This window comes from Lampetra fluviatilis, chromosome 19 (assembly GCF_964198595.1).
Source record: "Lampetra fluviatilis chromosome 19, kcLamFluv1.1, whole genome shotgun sequence".
NCBI classification, from domain to species: domain Eukaryota; kingdom Metazoa; phylum Chordata; class Hyperoartia; order Petromyzontiformes; family Petromyzontidae; genus Lampetra; species Lampetra fluviatilis.
The window spans coordinates 11,566,480-11,593,454 of NC_136293.1; the positions used below are offsets into that span (position 1 = coordinate 11,566,480).

Consider the following 26,975-nt stretch of genomic DNA (forward strand, 5'->3'; position numbering starts at 1 on the left):
AAATTATTATTATTATTGTGATATTTGTCCATAATGTATCCAACGACATATTGTATTGATCAGTAATCGAATCGTCCTAATGAAAAGTTGTAATTATAAAATTGGTAACTGAAATTTAAACTTAAATATATTTTCATTCACGTAAGCAGTGTTGTGGCTTATAAGAATATTTTTAGTCGTGAAAAGTACTTGTCAGCTTTAGAATTCTATGCTGTATACATTGTTATAGAAATGCCAGCTACTTAATTGCTGCTATATATACATACATTTATCATACACTATGGTGGGTGTTTTATTCGCATGCTATACACACCGTTATTTCAATGCTAGTACATATGTTGTACAACTTATATAGTCTGTATAAATTGACATATATATACACCACACAAGTTGTTAATTTAAATACTCATATATATAAAACACGCTGGTACATGTCCTACACAAACTGCTATTCAAATGCTGCTGTATGTACCAATACAACTGGTTATATATATCTATTAAAACTACTTTATAATTTCTGGCAAGATTACAGGCGTCGAGATATTAAAACACCAAATAGACACACACATTGCGAGGCACCAAGACTGCACGAACCACACATACGTGTAGTGAAACATGCACACACATATGCTTTGATAATATATGTATGCATTGTCTTGGTTCTTTCGGTAAAGTCACGTAGAAGGGAAGTAATAAAATAATAAAAATAAAACATAATAAAATAATTCTCACGACGTTTCGGCTACAACGCAAGCAGCCGTCTTCAGGTGAAGAATGAGACACTGCCAAGCTTGTCCATATCAAGATATGCGCATATCAAGATATGCACATTATTTTGTTAAGGCGCTCTTCTTCCACCTCCAACCCAGCTTATATATAAGCTCCAAGCTTGGCAGTGTCTCATTCTTCACCTGAAGACGGCTGCTTGCGTTGTAGCCGAAACGTCGTGAGAATTATTTTATTATGTTTTATTTTTATTATTTTATTACTTCCCTTCTACGTGACTTTACCGAAAGAACCAAGAAGATGAATCCCTGCAGTCACGAAAGCTTTAAATCGAAATGTATGTATGCATTGTCTTTGAAACTGATCGGTCTACACCGTGGACAGCCTATGCTATGGCCTTGCCTCACCAGTAACGATCAAGGTCTGCCAAGTGGCAACCAGCACACGCACGATGCAAGCGCCAAAGTATGAATCGCTCGGTTTTAAGCGGTTGTATCGATGGGATCCTCTTACCCAACATCGTCACAAATATAAAACCCCGACCAGCACGGCGTGGGGTGGCCATTCATCCAGCACTGGGTTGCGTGAAGTCTTGCACATGCACTGTGCATGCATGCGATGCAAACCGACAATAAAATTATCTTATGAAAACATATATAAAATTATAACTTGTTTAAATTCTGGTATAGATATGAAACAGAAGGGAATTAAAATGCTGACGGATATGCTGGAAACACCTTTATATAAATGCTCATACTTACAATGTAATGTGCTGTAATAGTTAAATGAGTGTGATTATACCATCTAAATGGTTACGTGAATACTTGTGCTTTATATATAGTGCACTATAAACCTTGTTTATATGCTGGTTATATATGCTTTACAAACTGTCATTTAAATGCATATACTGTATAATTTAACGCGTAACATTGCTTAAACTCTGACGAACGTGATATTAAATTGCTGCGGTATTTAAATGATGGTATCTGGTAGGTAAGTCACATATGCAGTACTCTACGACTTTAATATTTAAATGATGAAATATATATACACATGCCATGCACAGATATTCAATGTTGGTGTATACAGAATGCTGGATTGATCTTGGTTGATGATGATGAGGATTGATCTTGGCTGATGATGATGATGATGATTATTATTGATCTTGGCTGGTGATGATGATGATGAGTTAAAACAGTTGCTGAGGACAGGCGCCCAATCACTCAAACAACCAGCAACGAAGAACATTCGTATCGAAGAATTGTGAACACACTTCTTGAAATGTATCAAGGTTATACCAGCCTGGGCAAAGAGGCTATTTGACTGTGTATGTATATGTATCTGTGTGCAGCCATATATACCGTGTTGTTATTCAAGCAGTGTGTGTATGGGCACAAAGTCTGTTTGCTCAAAGATCTCCCGTGTAGCCTTAACAGACTGTTGGGGCAAGTGCTGTTAGCGAGCAGCAGCGCCTATGGCACATGAGGGGGTACTCATTTGAGGCCGAGTCGGCCTAGGAGACGCCCAGTACCGGTTCAGATAATCTTCACCGGTGGATGACAGCGAGGGGGGTGAATCGCTAACCGCTGCGCCACCGCTCCCCACGAACAACAACACACCCCGACTGCGCGCGACGGACGAGTGTTAATATAAATGTTCTCCGTCATGTTGAGTTGCGCCGCTTAACGGACCTATAAATGGCAACTGCACAGTAATTGGCAAATTGGGTCATATATTCCCGAGCCCTCGGCACTTTTAGAGAGCGTAACATCGCTCCCCCCCCCCTGTCTCTCTCCTCTCTCTCCAGCCCGTCACCCCCCCCCACCACGGTGGTGTGCGGAACGTGCCGAGATGCGCAGTGACGATAAGAACGGAGGCTGCGGCGGGGGGGGAGCGGTGGCGCAGTGATCATCATACTCGCACGCACGCGCGCGCGCAAATATTTGACGATATGTTTGTCGACCTGGCCAGGTGTGTGTCAACGGCAGAGCGAAAGGCTCCCAATCTGTAGGTGGAGAGTTCAAATCCTGGTTGGGGGGAGGCGGGCGGGGTGGGGGTTACTCAGCCCATCATCAATGCGGGGGTCGATAAAATTAGTACCAGCCTCGTAGAAATATACTCTGTAGGGAAGGCCACAGTTTCTCGCACGAGCTCAGAGCTGAGAAACGGCATCAATGCTCACGTGAGCAGGAGATCACTTTGACCTGTTGACCCCATAGCCCACACGGCGCGGGGCAGACCATCATCCAGCAGTGGATTGGCAAACGGCTGTACTGCGCCGTATATGATGCCACGGCTATGTATATATATACACGTGTGTTATACTAGCTGTGCTCTGAACATGCACTTAATGCGCATTCGGATTGGGCGAATTAAGTTAGATTCCCAGGCACGGCTAACATCATCAGTGGCGAGTGATGTCTGAAACAGTCCTTTGGGGGATCCAAAGTTGACCATTTTTTATCTTGATTTTAAGCTTTCGTGACTGCAGGGATCCATACTCTTTGGTTCTTTCGGTAAAGTCACGTGGGTAGAAATGAAAAGAAATCACGACGTTTCGGGCGCAACACAGGCGTCCGTCATCATTTTTAGTTTTAATTGATTTTACGTCTTCAATTCTCGGCAATATTTATGCCAAATTGCAACATTCGGGCTCTTCCAGAACACCGTCATAATTGACATGAGTCGCTCGCTCACGATACTCCGTATGTAAAGTACGCACTTAGACGTCAATACGTGTATATGTTAGTTGAATTCAAAATAAATAATACCAGTGTGTACTGTCACCGGTAGCAAATGTATAACTCGCCTTCTTTAGGGAATGTTTATTGTTTACGCCGAGTTCAATATGCTATGTAACTATACCATATCAGAGGCTTGTGTGTCTGTAGTTACGAGTTGTGCATCGCAGAGCTGACGACAGTTCGCGTCGGGTCAAGAAAGAGCTTCATAGCTCATCGGATTCCTCCGGTTTAAATGAAGAGTCTGATTCTGGACGTCCAGCGCAGAGGTTATATTCGAGAAGGACGAGTAAGAGACGCTTTGCAAATGCGATATTGAGATAATCCAGCCTACCGCGAGTGAAGTCATTTACTCCCTGGTTATATTTCACCGGGGGATATCTGTGATTGAATTACCATGTTTCGCAGAGCGAGCGATGTATGTGTTGTGTGTGTGGTGTGTGTGTGTTGTGTGTGTGTGGTGTGTGTGGTGTATGTGTGCGTGTTGTATGTGTGTGTGGTGTGTATGGTGTGTGTGTGTGGTGTGTGTTGTGTGTGTGTGGTGTGTGTGGTGTGTGTGTGTGTGGTGTGTGTTGTGTGTGTGTGGCGTGTGTGTGTTGTGTGTGTGTGGTGTGTGTGGTGTATGTGTGTGTGGTGTGTGTGTGTTGTGTGTGTGTGGTGTGTGTGGTGTGTGTGTGGTGTGTGTGTGTGGTGTGTGTGGTGTCTGTTGTGTGTGTGGTGTGTGTGTTGTGTGTGGTGTGTGTGGTGTCTGTTGTGTGTGTGTTGTGTGTGTGTGGAGTGTGTGTGTTGTGTGTGGTGTGTGTGGTGTATGTGTGTGTGGTGTGTGTGTTGTGTGTGGTGTGTGTGGTGTGTGTGTGGTGTGTGTGGTGTCTGTTGTGTGTGTGGTGTGTGTGTTGTGTGTGGTGTGTGTGGTGTCTGTTGTGTGTGTGGTGTGTGTTGTGTGGAGTGTGTGTGTTGTGTGTGTGTTGTGTGTTTCGCGCGTGCACGTGGCGTGAATGACTCAGAGCGTCTTCGCGTTTCGCGCCGGGCTGTGGAATTTCAGTACAAAAGAGGCAGTGGAAGTAAGCAGCGGGCAGACAACGAACATCGGGGGAGCCGGGGGAGGAGGTTTCTGTAGAATGGTGCCGGTTTGGCTGGGATGGGTGAATGGGTGGGGGAGATGGGTGGTGGATGGGTGGGTCAGCGGTTCGGCCGGTGAGTGGGTTTGGTGGACGAGTTAGTGGTTGCGAAGGCACTTCTAGAGAAGCGAACGGGTCAGTTGTTAAGTAAGTGGTTGGGTTATTAGTTGGGTCGTTGGATCGGTGGTTTGGCCGGTTTAGTGTGGTATGTATATTGAACTTCTTTCGCACAGTACGTGCCAACCGTGCTAATCGGAGGTGCGGTGGTTGGGTTAGTAGATTAGTGTGGTGAGTGGTTAGGTGGTAAGGTCGGTGTGTAAGTAGGACAGTGATTGGCTATGTGAGTGGCATGTGGCTTCCCACTTTACAGCGATGTCTGCACGTGCATGCACAGTCCTGTTGTCAATCCACTGCTGGATGAACGAGAGCTTCCCCGCACAGCGCCGCTCATTTGGGTTGTTTGACCATACTTCACCACGCTGTTCAGTGCCGCTTGGCGACGGTGGGGAGCATTGACGTGGAGGGGTGGGGTGGGGGGGACATATAACATACTTCAATAGATGTTTCTGTAGTGCCCTCTGCTGGCAAGAACGGAGCACAGCCACGTAGCCTTTGACACCTGTTCCCATGTGCGGTCACACATTCAGGGGTTGCCCAGGCTCAATCTTGTTTGCTCAGGAGATGTGACCAGATCGAGCACATTCCTGGTGACTTGCTCATTGGGTCGCACGCGACGGGGGGCAAATATTTGCAAGTCGTAATGCAACAGAACAGCGCCTGCTCTTTACCGGGTGAAATCCGACCGCGGCTCTCCGTGACTGTTGAGTCGGACTCATCGCCTCGCGCGCGCGACAGCGGCTCCTGGCACCTCGTCGTACGCAAGTGGATCGTCCTTGGGCCCGTGTCTAAGCGCGCTAATTTTCTCAAGACTGTTATTCTCCACCCCGCCTGCCCGCCCGCCCGCCCGCCGCCTTCCAGAAATGACATTGCAATTGCGAAGTTGGAGCAGCACCGCTAACGAGTGGCTTCATGCGGGAAGGGCATCGGAGGAGCCGGAAGATGGAGCCACCTGACACTCCAACTGCCCCCCCCCCCGTGCCTACTACGGCACCTGGCAGGGCCTGGCGGTCACCCGTTTGAAGGACAACACCCGGCTTCTGCCTCGCTCACCTCCCAAAGATTCTACAAGAGAGCGATGCGGCCGTAGCACCGTTGGCCTACGTACTGTGCGAAAGAAGTTCAACGTATTCTTGGTTCTTTCGGTCAAGTCACGTAAGAACTAAGAATATGAATCCCTGCGGTCACGAAAGCTTTAAATCAAAGTTCAACGTGCGCACGTGACAAGGCTCGTTGTCCTGGGGTGATCGCGATGTCGCCAGTGCAGCTGCCAAGCTTTGGAGCGCTTTTTTTTGCCTTTGCTAATCAGACAACCGCAGTCGTTAGATATATTAAAGTCTGTCTTGAAAAAAAAGAACTCGCCTCTTTAAGTTGACCTTTACACCCCAAACAGTTGCGGCCGTTAACCCTGCAGGTTCTGTTTATTTAGTGGTTTTCCACATGCGGAGCGCGTTGGGGTCTACGGTTGAAATGCTCCTTACAAATGTAAATTCTTATTCTTATGCCTCGAGCCGAGAAGGCAGTGCAACTGATCGGAAACAATTTGAATCATCGTCACCATCATCCACGGTCAATCTACTGCCTGGTGGAAGTCCACTCCCAAGCTGCCGCCAACTCTCGCAATTCCACCACCGAAGGATCCGCACCGAGCCACTTCACTCGAGCTGATTTCATCGCTCCATCTCCTTCGATGCCCTTCATCTCCGAAGCGTTCCTATTCCGTGGCCGCCGTTGCCTCGCACCAGCCTCGTCCCTCGATCATTGCCCTATCAATGACGTGTCCTGTCAAAGTCAACTTGCTTCTCCCACGCAATTAGGGTGTCTGTCATTTCCGTTTCTTCTCTGAGCCATGTGTTCATCTTCATCGCTGTCATTGCAATTGCGCGATAGGCTAGACAGCTTCGCGTGAATCCACCACATGCAATATACAGTGCAGGAATCTATAGATTAGTATTCGTACGCACGCAGTCCGATGCATGCATACATCGTAATGCTTCAGACATTATTCAGTTTTAAATTTCAGTTTAATTTATTAGGTATAGCACTGTGAGCCATGAGGCTCACAGGGCAATACCTAATCAATTCGATCCATAGTTACACCGCCGGTGTGTATCGATATCGTAGTACGGTACAATATTATTACAGGAATTATCTGTACAGCCATTTGTCAATCTTCTCCTGGATTCAAGACCGAGTGTGTTTCTTTCTCTGCTTCACCGCGCCAGCCAGTGCGGGTTTGGTGAAGGAGGAGAGCAGGAAATGTGGTCGGATTCCCAGGACCCGTTCAGAAATCACTCGCCACAGATGTTAACCGTGGCCGGTGGTCGAACTTAGAGGTGGCCAGGTTCACAGCTGATCTCTCTACCACAGCACGGCTAATACGGTATACTGCACATTTCCCGTGGAATGTTTTCTGACTCAAGCCCTAATAACCCACTCCCCTTTCCCTCCCCCACCCCACGACAGCGGTTGATGGACGAGGAAATATTTTCAGGAGCTCAGCCCCGGAAAGTTCCGGACGAAAGTAAGCCCTGTATACGATGTGAAACTAAAATATTTCATCAAACTATTGCATTTGCCAGGTAAAGCCCGCTGAGCTATTGACTCGTTTACAGACGCGACCTCGCCACGCGTGATGATAGCTCACCGACGTGGCTGGAATCATCATCACACGTGGCAATGTATCGTCGCAGCCACATCATCGTAACGCCGCGTGTTGTTTCTAAACCGTGAAGACGGGCGGAGGTGGAGGGGGCGAACCCGGAGAGGAACTCGGAGAAAAATCCACGCGACCACCACGGGAAGAGAGAGAGAGACACGCGAATTCCCAAATAAACCTTCACGGGACATCGCCAATAGTCCGGGAACTGGGTTCGACCGCACGACCCCTTTGCGTGCCTAGTCGAGTGAGACATCTACCACCACCACCCCACGCCACTACAACCGACTCGCTCTCGCCTTTTCTTCGTACGTATCCTCCTTCTTCTGGCAAAGAAGTCATCGTCAAGAGGCGCGCGGTCGAAGCCGTCACCCCCCACCGGCTTCGTCTCGTATCGCCGACGGCGCAGAAGAAGCAGCAGCAGCAGCAGCGGCTTCTCTCTGTCGCTCGACCTTTGTGTTCAGTAAATTCGCGCAGGCGGCGCCCCGGTCAATGCTCCGATGCTATCTCTCTATCTATCATGCCTTTGTCCGTTATCTCGCTATCTCCGTGTCTGTGCTCTATTTATAGGTGCAATGAAAACCCAAAAAATGACTACTGTCATAAAGCAATGGATGTGTAGTATGCGTCGCAGCGTGCTGTGGAGTTCGTGTTGGCCCATGTGCTACAACATAGCCGCAACCATATCAATGGGTTCCCTGATTTTTTTTAACACTAATAAATTATGGGTTATTGTATCAAACTTCACCACGATGGTCAGAGCGGGTCGGTATTGGTGGGGAGCATAGCCCGCGGGGACATAGAAGTTCAGTACAGTAACGGAGCGGTACCTCCCGGAGCAACCTTTACCACCTGCTTGTGCAATTGACATCAACGTAGATGTCGTTTATTTTTGTTCTCTTTCCGGCCGCCACTACATTAGGACCGTTCAAGCGCGTGGAGCGAAACGTCGGACATGCCTCCGGACGCAGCAGCAGCAGCTCTGTGGCGTCCTTTAAACAGCAACACAAGAAGCCCCAGGGAGAGAGAGAGAGACAGAGAGAGAGAGACAGAGAGAGAGAGGATGGTGTGAAGAGCAACGCAACACGACCTTCTCTCCATGACAATGAGTCAGAAGATCAACGTCGCATTGACTCCTCTGTACTCGCGCACAAAGACAAAGATCCCCCGATAGCCTTTGCTGACGCTCGGGGACAAGTGCTGTCAGCGAGCACCTGTAAAGGCCGGCACGGGGGTTGGGTGGCCAGCACCGCGCCCGGCCGCCTTTGTCTCCCCAGTGGCGATGTTTTTTTTACGCACCGCACCAGGTACTCATTTGAGGCCGAGTCCATCTAGGGGAGGCCCAGGACCGGTTCAGATAATCGTCACGGGTGTTGGCCGTGAGCGGGAATCGAACCCGGTTCGTGGCGCAGCGTAGCGCTAACCGCTACGCCACCGTTCCCCAAAGACAAAGATCCCCCGTGTAGCCTGTAACAGACTGTTGGGGCAAGTGCTGTTGTTGCCGGCACGGCACACGAGGGGGTGGGTGGCCAGGACCAAGCCCGGCTGCCTTTGTATCCCCAGTGGCGATGTTTACACACCGCACCAGGTACTCATTTGAGGCCGAGTCGATCTAGGGGAGGCCCAGCACAGGTGCAGATAATTTGGTGCTGGGGGCCGTGGGCGCGAATAAAACTCGGTTCGCCCGGGGTTCGTAGCGCAGCGCGCTACCGGACACACACGTGCACACACACATACATACACACACACACATGTACACACACACACGTACACACACACACGTACACACACGTACACACATGTACACACACACGTGTACACACACACAAATGTACACACACACGTACACACACATGTACACACACACATGTACACACACACACATGTACACATGTACACACACACATGTACACACACACATGTACACACGCACACACGCACTACCGGCCACACACAGGACGACGCGCGCTGCTACTTCCAGCTGCGAATGTCCGCCGTGACCCTTTCACACCTCGTGGGGGGCAGTGGCATACACAGATCACTGTCACAGATCACAGATCACCGTCACAGAACACAGTCACAGATCATAGTCACAGATCACAGTCACAGATCACAATCACAGATCACAGATCACAATCACAGATCACAGTCACAGATCACAGATCACAATCACAGATCACAGTCACAGATCACAGTCACAGATCACAGATTACAATCACAGATCACAGTCACAGATCACAGATCACAATCACAGATCACAGATCACAGTCACAGATCACAGATCACTGATCACAGATCACAGATCACAATCACAGATTACTGTCACAGATTACAGTCACAAAACACTCACAAAACATTTCGATTTAAAGCTTTCGTGACTGCAGGGATTCATCTTCTTGGTTCTTTCGGAAGACGACTGCAGGGATTCATCTTCTTGGTTCTTTCGGAAGACGGCTGCTTGCGTTGTAGCCAAAACGTCGTGAGAATTATTTTATTTTATTATGTTTTATTTTTATTATTGTATTACTTCCCTTCTACGTGACTTTACCTAAAGAACCAAGAAGATGACTCACAAAACACTCACAAAATGCTCTCACATTTGCGACCCACACACAAAACAACGGGTCGCTTGGCTAAACCCTGTTTGAGAACGCGGCGTTCAGCTAATCTAAAACTATACATGTAAAAAAATGAACACATTTGTCAACAACACTGCCTTAAAAGGGATATCTACATATAACAGGTGACGTTTCAGGCAATAGCCCTTCATCAGAACACACAGTTAGAGAGTTGAGAGAGGTAGAGGGGACTAATAGTTGTTGGAGACTGCACTTTTACACGCCATGAGACCTAATGACGATACCTTCGACATTTTCGAACATATTTTCTGATGACCAGTGTTGAGATTTGTCATGTGAATAGCTCCACTAAGAGTTGAACACATCATATGATCCATAATAGAGGTTTTTTGTGGGTTACATCGCGTCAATATAAAAGTGTCGTTAAACCCGCCACCATCCGACACAGCCAATAAGTAAGGTCTGTCACGTGAACAAACCTTACTAATTGGCTGTGCTGGGTGGTGGCGGGTTGAACGACACATTTATACCATTGGAACCTCATTTTCCAGAAGAAAATGTGAGACTAGGCTCTAAGGAAAGCTGTCTCGGGTGTGGACCAATCAACTTCAAGGACAGTGCATACATTATCAGAGTTATGTTTTTTGTTTGCATTACGACATCAGGTATTGTGGTCTATGCAAACATTACTCCTTGTAAAAAAAAGGTGTCCGTTTTGTTGCCAGATAAAAGGGTAAAAAAACAATTATCATTATGACACATTTATATTTACACGAATAGTTCGCTATTGGGCACGCAAACCCTTCAAATAATAAAATAAGTATGACTTGTTCGGACGATCTCCAGTAATTCCATTCTAATGTTCTACAAGGGTTAGAAAGCTGAAAGCGTGCGACCAATATCGTTGAGCCTGTGTCTATAACAGAAAGAACAACACAATAGGCAACTTTTGTTGTAATACGTGGCCGATTAGTTAGACTCGCAGTGCAGGCTCAGGCGGCAATTGCGTTGCTTGCAAGTCTCGCACGAGACAACGACACTGCGTGTAACGTCCTCCTGCATCGTCAGGGGGACCCGAGACATTTGCCTGCCGTGTGGCGTGACGCTCAAGCCGATAGAAAGCCGACAAAAGCCTCGCTGACGACGTAACACAAGCGGAGAGTCTTCGACAACCAGGAAAGATACCGAGTATTATTCATGTTCGATCAACTGTTTCGTCTTAAATCATCGATTTAAAGCTTTCGTGACTGCAGGGTTTCATCTTCTTGGTTCTTTCGGTAAAGTCACGTAGAAGGGAAATAATAAAATAATAAAAATAAAACATAATAAAATAATTCTCGCGACGTTTCGGCCACAACGCAAGCAGCCGTCCTCAGGTGAAGAACAGGGCTGTCGGAATGACAGCGTCCGAATGAGACAGCCCTGTTCTTCACCTGAGGACGGCTGCTTGCGTTGTGGCCGAAACGTCGTGAGAATTATTTTATTATGTTTTATTTTTATTGTTTTATAATTTCCCTTCTACGTGACTTTACCGAAAGAACCAAGAAGATGTTTCGTCTTACTCTCCTAGCCGTCCTCTGATTCACACTCTCCCGTGACGACCATGCAGATAATGAGTCATCACCACCACCACCACCACCGTCGTCTCAGCCATCGCCACGCACACAGCGATCTGCAAGGCACCGCAAGAGAGGCGGCAGAGGAAACGACCACCCCGCATTCCATTCGGTTTGTGATTTATTAGTTCAAGACAAAAATGTACGTCGCCGCTTGGGGAGGCCCCTCCGGTCGTGGATTGATCACGGGCGGGGTGACGATGATGATGATGATGATGATCAGGGCCACAGATCGCGTGTATACTCTAGTTTCATTGCTCGCAATCAATTCGCGTGGTTTGTAATGATGCTTATACTCTTAGTTCTTTCGGTAAAGTCACGTAGGTAAAAAATGAAATTAAAATTAATAAAAATAAATAATTTTAATTTCATTTTTTACCTATGTGACTTTACCGAAAGAACTAAGAGTATGAATCCTTGCAGTCACGAAAGCTTCCAATCTAGAAATGATGCTTATATTTAATGGCAGATCGAGGCCCATTCACGTGGTGCCTACGCCAAACATCACCCTGCAAGCGCCCGATTGTTTTTGTCAGATCTCAAAACAGCTAAGCAGGCTTGAGCATGGGTGGCGTTTTGATGGGCGACCACCAGGACTTCCCAGGTGTTGTGAAGTGGCCAGGAGATAGATGAAGGCGTATAGCATCATCATTACCCCTCTCTCTCTCTCTTGAGTCTCTTGAGAGAGAGAAAGAGAGAGTGGTGGCTTTCCTCCGGTGCGCGTGTATGTTGGATGCATATTGAGCTTCTTTCGCGTCGTGCGTAGTAGCCAACCGTGCTAATCGGTGACTTCTCACATCATGCCAAACACTCAACCCACAACGGAGCAGAGGGTCCCAAAAGCCGAGACCTGGGGCCAATGATTGGCATAATAATTTAACTAAAACGCCGAAACGTTTCTTCAGAAACGCTCTTTGTGGCGAGGGTGTTGTTCTTCACCCGCGTCGCCTGAATAGCGCGGTTGGCTACGTAGGGTGCGAAAGAAGTTCAACATCGTACAAACATAATCCATCCCACCACCCCGCCCCCCACTATTGATGAACGAGACAGTGGTTCGATTTATTCACCACCCCCCACCCAAAAAAAATCTCACGAAATATCAAAATTCACCACCATCACCACCACCGCGCTAGTCGAGTGGTTCCGTAGAGTAGAGGACGCAACACCGACACTCAGCCCCAACTCGTGGCGTCTATCATCGCCGAAGCCCCTCCACGTGCCACGCACCATTATACCGAACCTCCCTCCCCCATCTGCCGTGTACCATCACTGACCCCCCCTCCTCCTCCTCCCCACACACATCTGCCGTGTTTTATATCTTGCCCCCCTCCCTCCCTCCCCATCTGGCCGTGCATTATACCCGAGGGCCCCCCACCCACCACCACCACCACCTCCTCCTCCTCCTCCCACCTCTCCCGTCTCCTCGGGGTCTCCACGCGCGTCTCGGCGCTGCATCGCGCTCGGCAGCGTGGCCGCTTTGAAGCGACCCTTGGCGCCGGCTCTTGTTTAAGAGTCGCTTGTAATTGTAAATAATCGCACTTGTAATCTTTTGTTGTCGCGGCGGCGGGCGGCGGGGGGGGAGGGATGTGGGGGACGTGGAGGGGTGGGGGGGAAGGCGATTGTTTGGGGGTTGGTGGTGGGATGGGTGGGATGGGTGGTTGGGGCGTGGCCGAATGCAGTAGACGGGAGGGTCGGTCCGCCTTTGATTGTGAGCGGTTCCTATTCCTCGCTTTGAGTCTCGCTCTTTGACTCGCCGCTTCGACTGTCATAGGGCGCCTTGTGATGTTAATACCGCGGGGGGCCGAGGGGATGGGGGGGGGGTAAGAGCGAGATTCCGGGGAAGTATGGCTTTAGTTTCGGGGTTAAACGAATCAGCTGCTTTGATAGTCGACCATCACGAAGCGATGGATATATTGAGCAAGTGACCGAAAAGCCGCCGAGGAGATGGAGCAATGAAATTCGCTCGCGTGCGTGGGTGATGGGGTGCAATGTGGTCGCAGGGCCGCGAGAGATGGAGGCGGCCTGGGGAGGCGTTCATCCAGCATCGGGTTGATCGCCACTGCCAACAATGACGATGTTCTTGGTTCTTTCGGTAAAGTCACGTAGAAGGGAAATAATAAAATGATAAAAATAAAACATAGTCAAATGAAATTCTCACGACGTTTCGGCCACACCGCAAGCAGCTGTCCTCAGCTGAAGAAACAGAGCTGTCGGAAAGACAGCGTCTGAAGAAACAGCTCTGCTGCTTGCGTTGTGGCCGAAACGTCGTGAGAATTTTATTTTATTATTTTTTATTTTTTATTTCCCTTCTACGTGACTTTACCGAAAGAACCAAGAATATGAATCCCTGCAGTCACGAAAGCTTTACATCGAAAAATAATGATGATGATGAAGATGCTGAACCATATCATGATTCTTTCCACGCGAGATGCTCTTACTTGCCGCGATTCGGTTCATCATTCAATCCAATAATCGATATGTTTTGTGAACATGAGTGCTGAAATTGGCACCTCGAGTTTCTGCAGCGGTCGCGTGAAACAATTACACACGCGAGACACGTGCGTTCCGTCGTCTCGTTCGTACTGTTCGTCACTTGCGTAGTGTTCGCTGTCTCGTTTTGTGATATTTTGTTCCCGCAAATTAGCAGCAAAATGCGCGATTTGCATACAATTTGCATATCGAGAAACGAACATCGGTTGTGATGCACGAGGCTTGATGCGTGGTTGTATCGAACTGAGCTATGCTCCCGGACGAAATGAGTTCGATTCCCGACCACGGCCAACATCAGTAGCGAATGATATCTGAACGGGTCCAGGATCTCCGCTGCCTTTAACTCACTGTTACTCACCAGCGTGGTGGGGTACGGTGACGTATGGTGAAACAACCCCATCACCGCCCACTGCGTGGGGATGCTTTAATCCAGAGATTGATCGACAAAGGGCTGGAAACTATTAGAACTACGGTGAGCCAAAATAATCGATATTAATCGATACATCTGCGCATGAGTTGGAGTGAACACTCCACGTAGCACGAGCTTCGTTCGCAATGCACGCACGGAATGTAAATGTCGCGTAATAAGCACTCCGCTATCTCTGTTTAATTCAAGGCACGCGTCACGAAAAGCTCGCAGTCATCAAAATCAAAACTTGCATCGTCGTCAACGAACAGAGGATGGAAGAAGAAAAAAAAATCAAGTAATCATTAATATCGAGGTTAATTTTTAAATCCGTTTATCTGTAATCGCCATCGCATTATCAGAGCGAGAATGTACCCAGACGCGACCTCACTGACCGCAGCACCGCCTACTCGACATCATCTCTCACGCGACACGTGACAGATTACACCATCATCATCATCATCAGCAACATCATCATCAGCAGCCATGTTCACTCCACCGCTGGATGAAGGCGCCGCAATTCGAGCGCGTCTATCGATGTTGCTTTCATCGCTACAATATTCTGCGATGGACATCGTCCCTGTCGGGCGTGCGCGTTCCCTCCTCCGTCGTCACTTCGAGCGAGCCGCTCTGCCCCAGAGCGGCGCTCAGATGTTTCTCGAGCGGATATTGCGACGACGCCTCTGACTTTGACAGAACCCAGCTCCGAATCCCGGCAGCGCCGTCCGCGCAAGTCTCAACGTCAACGCAACATTGAGCATGCATCTTCTTGGTTCTTTCGGTAAAGTCACGTAGAAGGGAAATAATAAAATAATAACATGAAAGATAATAAAATACAATTCTCACGACGTTTCGGCTACAACGCAAGCAGCCGTCCTCAGGTGAAGAACAGGTCTGTCGGAAAGACAACGTCTGAATGAAACACCACCAAGCTTGGCAGCGTATATTTAAGCTGGGTTAGGGGAGGAAGGGCGCCTTGACAAAGGAAAAAAAAATTGTGCATGCACATTCGTGAAATGTGCAGAAGGCATTTATTTAAGCCGTTAAACGTGATCGTTTTCAGTGTTGTGCGCGGAACGCTTCCAGCCTACGGCGTGACACAAAAACCAAACCCCAGCAGCATCTGTTTAGCATGCCATCTGTGCTGATGACACCTAACGAGACGAAACCAGCCTGACGAGAGAATACCTTTGCCGGAACTGAACATCGCTCCTGGAGGCTGCTGACGGCACTTATTAGTGTTGCCTGGAAATAGAGTTGTCTTTACGCTTTTATATAGTTACACTCTAAAAATGTATATATATATTCATACAACACGGTTTGGATGTAGGCCTTTGTCGCTTCTAATACGAGATCGCATCTGAACAGGAGTGGTCAAATTGGGGTGGTATTCGTTGCCGGTTTGTGCAACAGATGGTTTGATGCCCCGGCTAATTGAGATATTACGCTACAATAAGCGACGTCCCTTAACACTGCGGGACATGACAGAGTGACCAGTGAATGCTGCTGTATTGTCTAGAACGTTCATTCGTTATGTAGAACTGCCCTGTATACATATCACGATAAGACGTGAATGGGGGTATACTGTACTGTATCTTGTATATCGAACTCACTGCAATACGTTATCTGGGACAACATCTAAAATACACGCACTATATATATAAATCTACAATCAATTGCGTATAAAACACGTGTAAATTAAATTGAACAGAATACATCATCATTTAGTAGAATGCATTATGACTACATTCAAACAAGTACAAGCTCGTGTTTTGTTACGTTTTCATCTATATTGTATGTGGATGTGTTATTATCATTATGAGTATCAGTAGGCACAGTCGCTGGTGCTAATCCACTGCTGGATGAGGAAAGGCGCTTCCTCCGCCCTTCCCGACAAGCCGTGGACGTCACCTGACCATACTTCACCACACTTGGGAAGTCAGTGCGGGCTATAACACAACACCACGTTAGACACGTGCCCAAGTCGTTCTTAGAGACTCACCAATCGACCAATAGAATCACAATAATAATTATTCTTCATGATGACGGTGATCATCATGATCACCGCCGGCAGTTGAAAAGAAGAAAGAAATAAAATTCCCATTACGTCCCCGAAGACATCGAACCACGTCCGAGACCCGTGGCGCTGGGCATGAATAGCGCTTATTGTTGAACGACGCGTACGTGGTGAAACATACGCACGCACCCACGTGCGGGGCTACGGACGCATTAAACAAACGAGGGCAGCAGAAAGAGTCGCTTTGTTGATCGAGGCCACCGCCTCCCCGGTGATTGCACGGCGGCGTGTCGCGCGCCTATCTGCCGGTGCCTGACGTGTGAACACGGCCTTGTAAAGTTGCACGGCGCTTATCGAGTGTTTGAGCTGCGTTAAAGCGCTATTAGTCATGAGGCCGCAGCACCGGCTGGTGAGAAACGTGAAGCACTCCCCCCCCCTCTTCCCCACAACCTAGCGACGTTGTTCCCTTCAGCGGAATCGTCGCGTGTTTGTCCACGTTGCGATATATCGACGGCGGGAGTGTCACGTAGCGTGATGGGTGCACTCATTCCATGGGGGGGGTGGGGGACTGACTGTGTCATCAGGGTCCCACCTGATGACGGAGACTTGTGTTGCCTCCGAAACGTCGTGATTTTTGTTTTTATTTTGTTTTACTTTCTACGTGACTTCACCGAAAAAACCTGAGAAGATGATTCCTTGCAGTCACGAAAGCTTCAAATCTAGAATTAAGGACTGACTGTGTTTGTGGGGCAGCAGCGGCGGTTGCAGGACTTTAAAGCGCACAGCGCTCAGAGCCCGACGATTCCCTGCTCGCGACCAATTTGACGAATGTTTGAACCCGTGCTGGGCTCCCCCTCGGTCGACTCGGCCTTAAATGAGTACCGAATGTGGTATTGACCACCCGCCCAATCGGCGTGCTGTGCCGGCCTTCGTAGGTGCCCGCTAACAGCACGTGCCCACAAAAGTCAACCGAAAGGCTACATAGGGGATGTTTGTCTTTTGTGTACAGACATCATCGTAATCATCGGCAGCCATGATCGATCCACTGCTAGATGAAGGCCTTTCCCAAGCCGTCGCCATCTCATACGATCCCTAGCGATGTAACAATCCACCTGGCATAGTAGAGTTATACATACATATGTTTACGTAATCGTATTTGCATACATGCGTGCTAAGTGTATATGCATTCTTTCCTATTCACAAATAACTCAGTGACTCAAAAATAGCATTGCGGGGTTCACAGAGCAACAACAACAAAAAAGGAATCAATCTCCCTGGCAAATGATTTCCTGAAGAAGACGAGTTTGCCGAAATGTCCAGAACATGCGTTTCTTCAAAGTGGCAGTAAAACCCCAGTTGTGGTTCACCTGGTGTTGAATGCACAAACTCAGTGAATCATCAGTAGCTGTAGGTGAGTGTCCTAGGCAGGCGCATGTTGACACAACATGCCAACCATACTGAGCGGGAGAACTCGGTTCAGTGTCATACAAATAACAAAACTAAATTTAGTGATACCATTTGTATGTTATGGTTCTAACGTCATTTATTTATAAAGATGGCATCTACACGACTCTAATCTCCGTTCGTTGTAACTTTGTTTTGTTTCCATCAATATTAGTTTTTCTTTCGCGCTGATGGCCCCGTGCTGTAGAGAGGTGACACTCACCAGCGACATCTGGTTCATCGACAATCATTGATTGTTTAGCGCGCCCGACGCTGCTGATGACCACCGGACATGCCAAAACCGGTTCGCGAAATGTCTTTGCTTTAAACAAAACGCCGTTGGTTAACGCGAGTCTGGAAGGGCCGATTGGCGTGATGGACTAACATTTATATATTTTTTTAAAAATTGTTCGACGTGCATCTGCTGAACTGAGTATCTAAGTGCTACAATTGACGGTCGCGGCATTTGTAAACAAACAACGCGGCCGTGCTGCATGACTCTTGTGCGCTTACATCGCCGGTGACGTCCACCTCGCAACGAATCTGCGACGAAGGCAAAAGCGGTCAGGTCAGCAACAGGCCCGCGACTAAAACTGCGGACGAACGTCGATCGCGACGTCCGTTCTAGAACGTTCGTTCGTGCAAGAGACGCAGAGGAGGAGCGGACTGTGTTTCATAGATTCACATCATCGCTCGCAATTCGTTGAACCTCTTTCGCACCGTACTTCGAGTGGCATGGACCTTCAGACTCTTAGCTCACCTCGGGTCTTGGAGTTTTTGGAGCGCCGCTGTGATTATTAAAAGGGCTGTTGCTTAATTCACGTGTGTAACCTGCCCCGAAGAAGGGGCATTACCGAAACGTCAGACTATTATATATATACGTACTTTGAAGCAGTGTTAATGAAGAATGCGATGGATTTGCTGTGTGTTTAATGTGTTTTTGGGAAACACTGCCAACGCGCAGTTGATGATACGTGTGCATAACCATGGTTAAATATAGGGTCAAATATATGGTCTGTACATATATACTTAGCATTGTTAATGTTGTTAGATTTGTTGTGCTTAAAGTATCTACGATAAGCGTCCAAACATTATGAACGAAGATAGGATGTATTTACGAAACATAATAAACCTATAACTCTTGAGTAAATATAATGATTAAAACACACGTAATGTTTAGAATATTGTTTTCTAACCGTGTGGTATATATGTACGGCATTGCTGAGACCGCGAGAGATGGTGATGACTGCTTTGGTGAGGCCTTCAACCAGCAGTGAATCGATCATGGCTATTCGTGTCTTGCGCATGATGGAAATGTTCATGAGCTAAATGTCAACATCGTGTTTTTTTTTTTAACGAGTGATAAAATAACGCGCGAATGAGCTAGACTGTATTTACCAACTCATCTTGCGACCACAATGCAACAGTACTCACGATATATCCCTCCATAATCAGTGTCAATAACATCTTACAAATGGGCAGCGTTTTGTCCTGACTCTGTCGATGAGCCTCAGGAATGACAAGGCCCGGCGCAGAGTTTGTCGGGGTTTTATTGTTTTGCGGGACACTTTGCTCGCTATATTCTTAGGTTTTTTTCGGTAAAGTCACGTAGGTAAAAAATTACAATTTATAAAAGTAAAATAAAAATTCAATAAAAATCACGACGTTTCGGAGGCAACATAAGCTTCCGTCTTCAGATGGAACCGTCACAGCACGATACTTGATACAGCAAGCGTGCTGTGACGGTTCCACCTGAAGACGGAAACTTGTGTTGCCTCCGAAACGTCGTGATTTTTATTTTATTTTACTTTTATTAATTTAAATTTTTTTACCTACGTGACTTTACCGAAAAAACCTAAGAATATGAATCATCGCGCGATTGTGTGACGCGTCCCCGACGCAAGCTCGCCACGCTTACGGACGCGCGCCCCCACCGCCTCGTATCCGTTTCGTGAAATCGTATTGAAATATATATTTGTGTAGAGATATATTTGTTGCTGATTCTTTCCGAAAGCACGTGCGGGAACGCTTTGTGTCCCGTTACATTTGCACGTACGGAGGAGCGTCGTGCCGAACGCGCGCTATCACGCCCTTCATTGATCAACTCGGGGGAGAACAGTTGTGTGTATTTGTGAATTAGTGATTTACAGAGCTAAGTCAATCAATCTGCTGTTGGGTGAAGGCATATCGATGGTTGGTGGAGGGGTAGCTGTTTGACCACACAGATCATCGCGCTGGCAACTTCGTTTTGGCTAAGAAAGTGGGTTTGGTGAGTTCGCCTAAGCCATGTTTAGATATCACTCACCACTGCTGTAGATGAGAATCGAACTCAGGTATCCGTGTTCATAGCACAGTGCGCTAACCATGGCACCACCGCGCCTAACACCCCCCCCCTCCTCCAGCCCACAATCCCCACAGCGCTCAGAAACCCGTACGCGAATTCGCAGGTGAAGTTGAACAACTCCGTTCGTTTTTTTTCTTTATTAAATTCGATCAAAATAATTATGGAACGGTAACTGATTCTGGCCTTGACAATTCCATCGTAAAAAAACTCGAGTAAGGCACCACACGCGTGAACGCGAATTCGTTTTACTCGGCCGCTTTAATATGCCCGCGTTCACTAACCACTGATTTCCTGCAAAGGCTCTAAATTGAGGGTTTTTTTTGTAAGTGCGCAGTTAGGGTCAGAAACGGGCGGACGGATGGCGGTGCGAAACTGATGCCTCGAAAACCCACCATCGAGAAAAAAGAAGGATGCCACTTCGTGATACGTTTACAGCGTTAAATGTGTCATTTGTTTACGGCGAAAGTCTCGCTAAGTCCCACGAAGACTTTGTTTGTTTGTTTGTTTTTCCCTTCATGAGGGTCCAGCATTGAGATGTTTGGCCGATGCAATGTGCGTTCGTTTTGGCGTAGAAAGAGCAAGCATCGTGGTGACAGTACTTACTGACAGCACTTACTGACAATACTTACTGATAATACTTATTGACAACACTTACTGACAATACTTACTGATAATACTTACTGATAATACTTACTGACAGTACTTACTGACGTCCTTACTGACAGTACTTACTGACAGTACTTACTGACAGTACTTGCTGACAGTACTTACTGACAATACTTACATCACTTCCATTGTTTCCCAAATTAACTTATTTTTTCTTAGAATAAGTTCCGTTGATTCTCATGAAAGCAGTTGTTAAAAAATAATCGTTCGGGCGGATTGAAATGTATACGTATTTACAACCATAGAAAACCCATCATGCACGAACCCCGTTTGCATTTTGTCTCATTAATGCGTTGAGGACGCATTTTAATCTGAAACAATCCGCGCGTGCCACATCGCGGCACGGTCAAATGTGACGCGTAGAGCCACGGAACACGGCACCACGAGTGGACGCGAAAGACGAACAGCTCCCCTGTTGGAAACGTTCTGCAGCTAATCCGAATTTAAAAATAAACCCGTCCCGAGTTTGATTCCAATAACTCATAACGTGACACATTTCTCACACGTTTAAATGCAAACTCGGTGATGGAAATAATTCCTCCGAAGTAAACAATCCGTTTACGTGAGCAACACACGCACGTTGCCTGCGCGTTCACCACAACCTGCACATACACTGCCTCGCAACAGAAGACATTATCTGACGTTTCGGGCAATGACCTTTCTACTCACTACAACACGAGCCGACTTCTTCCTCGGCTCGCCACGCCAGGCGCCACACGGCTGCGTCGCGGTGTCGCGGTGTCACGGCGGGTCATGCTTACAGATGCTTGGCGCGGGCTGTACGTTCCTCCGCATCCAGTCGTAGGGGCTCTTGCGCACGCTGTCCGGGGAGCTCTCCTCGCCTTGCGCGCCGCCCATCCCCCCGGACATTACCGGCAGGTACCCAACGTGCACCCCCAACGAGTGCGCGTGCTGCTGCTGCTGTTGCTGCTGCTGCTGCGCCACGCTGTAGTCCGTTAGCGGTGGAGAGTACGGCGCGCCCATGTGGCTGGGAGGAGACGGAGTACTTTGCTGCTGCTGCTGTTGGATTGTGACCATGGACACCCCGCCGGCTGCCGAGGGAGGCTGCGACGAAGGCTGCGGAGCGGCGGTTGACGAAGGAGGAGGCGGCGGTGGTGCAGGCGACGGCGGCGGCGCGACGCCCTGTCCCGCCAGCGAGTAGCCCGTCCACACGTCGTCCCGGCCGGACGCGTACGGCGAGTGCCAGCTCGGCTTGGGCGGCGGAGGGTGGTGAGAGGAGTGGTGAGAGTGGTGCGGGTGGTGGTGGTGCGGGTGGTGGTGGTGCGGGTGGTGAGAATGCGTCCCGTGCACTCCGCTCGCGTCCGGCACGGCATGGTGGTGGTGGGGGTGGTGGTAGCTGCCGTAGTCGGTGTACTGCGCCGTGGCCGAGGCGGAGAAGTTCTGGTGGTTGAGTCCCGAGTGTCGCATGTGGTTAGAATACATGGCGACGTCTTTCTCCAGGAGGTAGCTCACGTACATTGTAGTTGCCGCTCAGCTGGAACAACGCACATGCCTGCTGCTGGCTCCTCCGACTCGACGCATCTGCTGGCCGCTTCTGTGCCCCCCCCCTGCCACCCTCCCTCCCTCCCCCCACCTTGTACTCGGCGTGCCCGCGCGTCCCTCGCCCGCCTCCCCGATCTTCTCCGCGGGGCAAGTCGCCGGGGCAAGGCGTGGAGGGGTCGTCCTGCCAAGTCACCGAATGAGCGGCGGGGCTGACGTCACGCAATTAGAGCGGCGTCAAACTCGCTGTGTCGCGGTGCTGTCTCGTGCCCCTTGTTACTAGCGCGCACGCCAGCGCGACTCTTTACTCTTATACCTTCATAGTGCACCCACCCACCCATCCACCCACCCTCCTCCTCCTCCCTCATGCACTCCTCCCTCCCACCCGCACTGCAAACCGCGCCGACTCTCATTCTCTCCCTCCAGCCTTGCTAACCCCCAGCCCACATGCCCTCCTTAACCTCATACCCGCTCGGCCCTTGCTCGCACACACACGCACGCACGGCGGAGCGTGTACACACAGTGGTAATTCGCAAGCGAACAAAGTCCAGAGATGGTTGTGTATGCGTGTGTATGTAATGCGTGTGTGTGTGTGCGCGCGTTGGATTTCCGCACAAGGATAACGTTTTTCACGAATATCTTAACCAGTCTTGGCTTTCCTTTATATTCCGCAGAAAATGGGTACCTGGGGAGACAAAGGCGGCCCGGCGTGGAGCTGACCACACCGTTCCGCTTCTGCGCTGTGCTAGCCTTCACGTGTGCTCACTCGCACTTACCCCAACAGCCTGTGTGGGTAATGCTGGGGAGTCTTTGTCTTTGTGACTGTGTGTGTGTGTGCCACCAACCCAGCCGCCACGTTGCAATCAATTTTGCGTTATTATCAACAGCGGATCACGCGCCCTGGCGCTACGCGTTTCCTAGTTTGCCTTTTGAAGGCATGGTTCTGATGCCGAGTTTGCGTTCGGCGATCGTAGATCTACCAAACTTGAGTTCCGACTTCATATTTTTTTGCGACTTGAATCGGGTACATGCTCGTTGAGCTTCAGTCAACTGCATGCGATTGATGTGTGTCATCATGACCGATGAGCCTTATGATGCACTACAATTTGTTTTGTCGTCGTGAAATTTTATCAACAGTTTTTATGCGCGTGTGTGTGTGGTATTCGCTTCATTGTAATCCAGGTTTCCCTTGAAAACCAGACTCTCTTCTCTCGGTGTGCCTCACCTGCTTTATGATGAAGGTTATACAGCCGCAGTCTCTTTCGACGTTGCGGCAATTCTGGGGTGGTTTAGAGTACAGCGACACAGCATCAGTCAATTGCTCTCAGCGCGACATCGCACGAAACGTGGCCCACGTTCAACGTGTATCATCATCAACGGCTATCATCTACCCACTGCTGGATAAACGCCTCTCCGAGCCGTCGTCATGCCTCGCGGCCTGGCGATGGAACGCTCCATCTAGCACCGACAAAGTGATTCCTGCGGCTCCATCTCTCCACGGTGGTCCCAGATTCGGCGCGCTCCCTTCCCTGGTTGCCACTCAGCCATCCGACTCCACCAGCGGCCCCGTCATCCGTCCCGTCTCGTGACGCGTCCTGCCCCAAGCCAACATGTGACGCATCCGCCAATACTTTACATTACCTCGCATTTTGCAAATATTAATCGTGCGAAGTTGTCTTCGTGTCCGCAGAGTTTGTGTCCAATGCCGAGCGCACACACCTGGCACCAATCGGTTGCGCGATCGAATTGCGCAACTGGAAATCGCCGCAACTCGATCGTCGCCTGCGACCGCTTTGTCCACATCCGAGCGAGTCGTTGCGCAGCGACGATTGAAGTGAAACGGCGCGTTCAGTGTTCAAAGAACCGCATCTTAGATCGACGAAGTGCAACACGCGATGACGAAACAACGGAGCTACAAAAAAAACGCCGCCGGGCAGACCGACGCTTGAAAGTGCAATACGTCTCTCACCTGGGCAACCGGTTGCGCGATCGCTCGCAATTGGTTTGCAGAGACGTCCACCCCTCCGCGATTCGGTTGCACGCAACCAAGTCGCGCGCAGATGATGGGGCACAGGTGAGCCGAGGGGTTCAGGTGTGGACCCGGCTATATATGCATAGGGAAGATGTCCCTTTTCGCTGCCACGCACTGCACGCAGATCGTACGGCGCTACATCAGTGCACATCGCACTAAGTGCTTTGCAGCTTGCGTGTCGGCTGAGTAGCACACACTCGCACGCACACGCACGCACACACGCACGTACATGCACACACACGCGCACACACACGTACACACGTACACACGCACGCGCACACACGCGCACACACACGCACACACACGCACGCACACACGCACACACGCACACACACGCACACACATGCGCACAAGCGCACACACAGACACGGACACACGCACACACGCACGCGCACACACGCACACATACACGCACACACACACGCACACACGCACTCACACACACACGCAAATACACACACGCACACACACACGCACACACACACACGCACACACACGCACACGTGGTGGGGCACAGGTGAGCCGAGGGGTCGGCAACCCGCGGCTGCGATGGCTCTTTCAGGGACTGCTTCGTGACTCGCTGTTTGCTCATTGAGGGACCTCCTCCGCCGTCTTCACCACAGAGTGCATTGCGGCTCCGGAAATATCGCGTTGGGGTTTTTTCTTTCACCGAATTTGAATGATTATCTCTTCTTCTTCGTGTTGTTATTATTATTATTATTATTTTGGGTTTCCAACCCCTGGGGTAGCCAACACACGCGCCAATAAACGCATTGCGTCGTTCGCGTCCCACAATCCACGCTTCTCTAATAAGGTAATATCCGTTTAAACGGAGTCGAGAATTATGGATACCGTGTTAGATAAAGTCTGAGAGCCGATGGGCTCTTTTATGGCGTCATAGCCCCGGGGTTTGTAAATAACCCCTGTTGCATCAGACACTATTGTTAACAGCTGGCAATGGACGATAACAACAACAACAACTACAAACAGCAACAACCATTGAGAACTCATCGGCAATTCAGAAGTGGCAACCGCGTGTGTAATAACTGTGATGATAATAATCATCATCATCATCATCTCAAATGTCAAGCCTCCACTTGTATGTGTAATAAACCAATGTAAGGACACGAATACATTGAGAATCACTCGATTAATTGTCCTATAACAGTTTGACATCTTTACAGCGTTCGTGGTGCTGCAGGGGTGTTTAATGGTTAGCGATGCCAGTTCTGGACTTGCAATCTTCGGGGTCGCCGATTCGATTCGATGTCCAGGCGCGCCCTCTGAAGAAGAAAACAACCCACCCGTCTCGGTTCAGCCAGCGGCGTGGTGGGGTAAAGTGTGGGCACTCCCACCCCTCCCAAGACGTCTGGCCGGCGTGGAAGAGTAGGCCAAATACCCTCTCGAGGTGACTTTCTAGAGCTCTGAGACAACGGGAATCGTTGTCTCTGAAGTAGAAACCAACCCACCCGTCTCCGTTCAGCCAGCGGTGTGGTGGGGTAAAGTGTGGGCACTTCCACCCATCCAAAGACGTCTGGCCGGCGTGGAAGAGTAGGCCAAATACCCTCTCGAGGTGACTTTCTAGAGCTCCCTCTCGCGGACGCTCTTCCACCAGCAGTGGCGTGAGCGAGCAGTTGCAGCGCTGCGCTTTTACCTTGTTCCATTGATAACGTGCGGCCCTTTATTCAATCCCAGTGCTGATACAATTCCTCAAGTGACGCCGTGTCGGCCACGGGCTTTTACTGCCACACTTCACGCTGCATCGCTCTCGTTCGTGATGGGAGGAGCGAGGTGGGGTGGGGGGGTGGACGTGAAATCTGCGTCGATATCGCGTGCCGCTGGTATCAGCCGCAACCGGGAATCGAACTCACGCAGGCTGAGGTTCGGATCGCTCAGCAACGCACGCCGGCTCCGACCGTCCGCGTGCTCGCGTCGCTCACGTGGGATGCACGTGGGATGGAGCGGTGGCGCAGCGGTTAGCGCACGGCGACGTTGATCCGCCCGCGCCTTGGTTTGAATCCCGTCCACCTTGAAGCCGCACTGACCGGAGTGAAGAATGAACGAGCAATTCCCACGACCGACACGTTGGGCCAACGTTGATTGGCCCAACGTTGATTGGCCCAACGTTTCACGTTAACTGGGGCGTGAGAAGGGCAGTCATTCGGATTTAAAACAGCCCGCAGTTCAATGCACGTGGCGTGTTGTTGGGGCAATAAAGGCACGTGCGCCCCAGTTTAAGATTCGTCAGAAAATCGAGCAAAGAGACGAAATCGGGGATTTTTTTTTGTTTCGGATTGATCAGAAAACACTTCCACGCCTTCCCGCATGTCACGGGATGTCACGTGGAGTCGGCAAACGTCACCATTCTCAGCGTCGAGATATCTCGATTTATTAGTACATCGTGTCAATGACCATAACATCCGGATAGGTCCGATGTCGTCTTTAAATACCCGAACATCCGAAATTCGACTTTGCAAATCCGAAATTAATTCTTCGAGCATGGAATGCATAATGGACTCGC

At 49.3% G+C, this 26,975-nt stretch overlaps 1 protein-coding gene across 2 annotated transcripts in view; it reads right to left on the minus strand.

Annotated features, from left to right (window-relative positions):
• CDX2 (caudal type homeobox 2) overlaps positions 1–22,476 on the minus strand; it is a 28,761-nt gene extending 6,285 nt beyond the window's left edge. For both annotated transcript variants that reach the window (XM_078865072.1, XM_078865070.1), the window contains exon 1: positions 21,684–22,476. In XM_078865072.1, the coding sequence (XP_078721198.1) occupies positions 21,684–22,401 (718 nt within the window). In that variant the 5' untranslated portion in view covers positions 22,402–22,476. The remainder of the gene's footprint in view (positions 1–21,683) is intronic.
• Between the last annotated feature and the right edge of the window lie 4,499 nt (positions 22,477–26,975).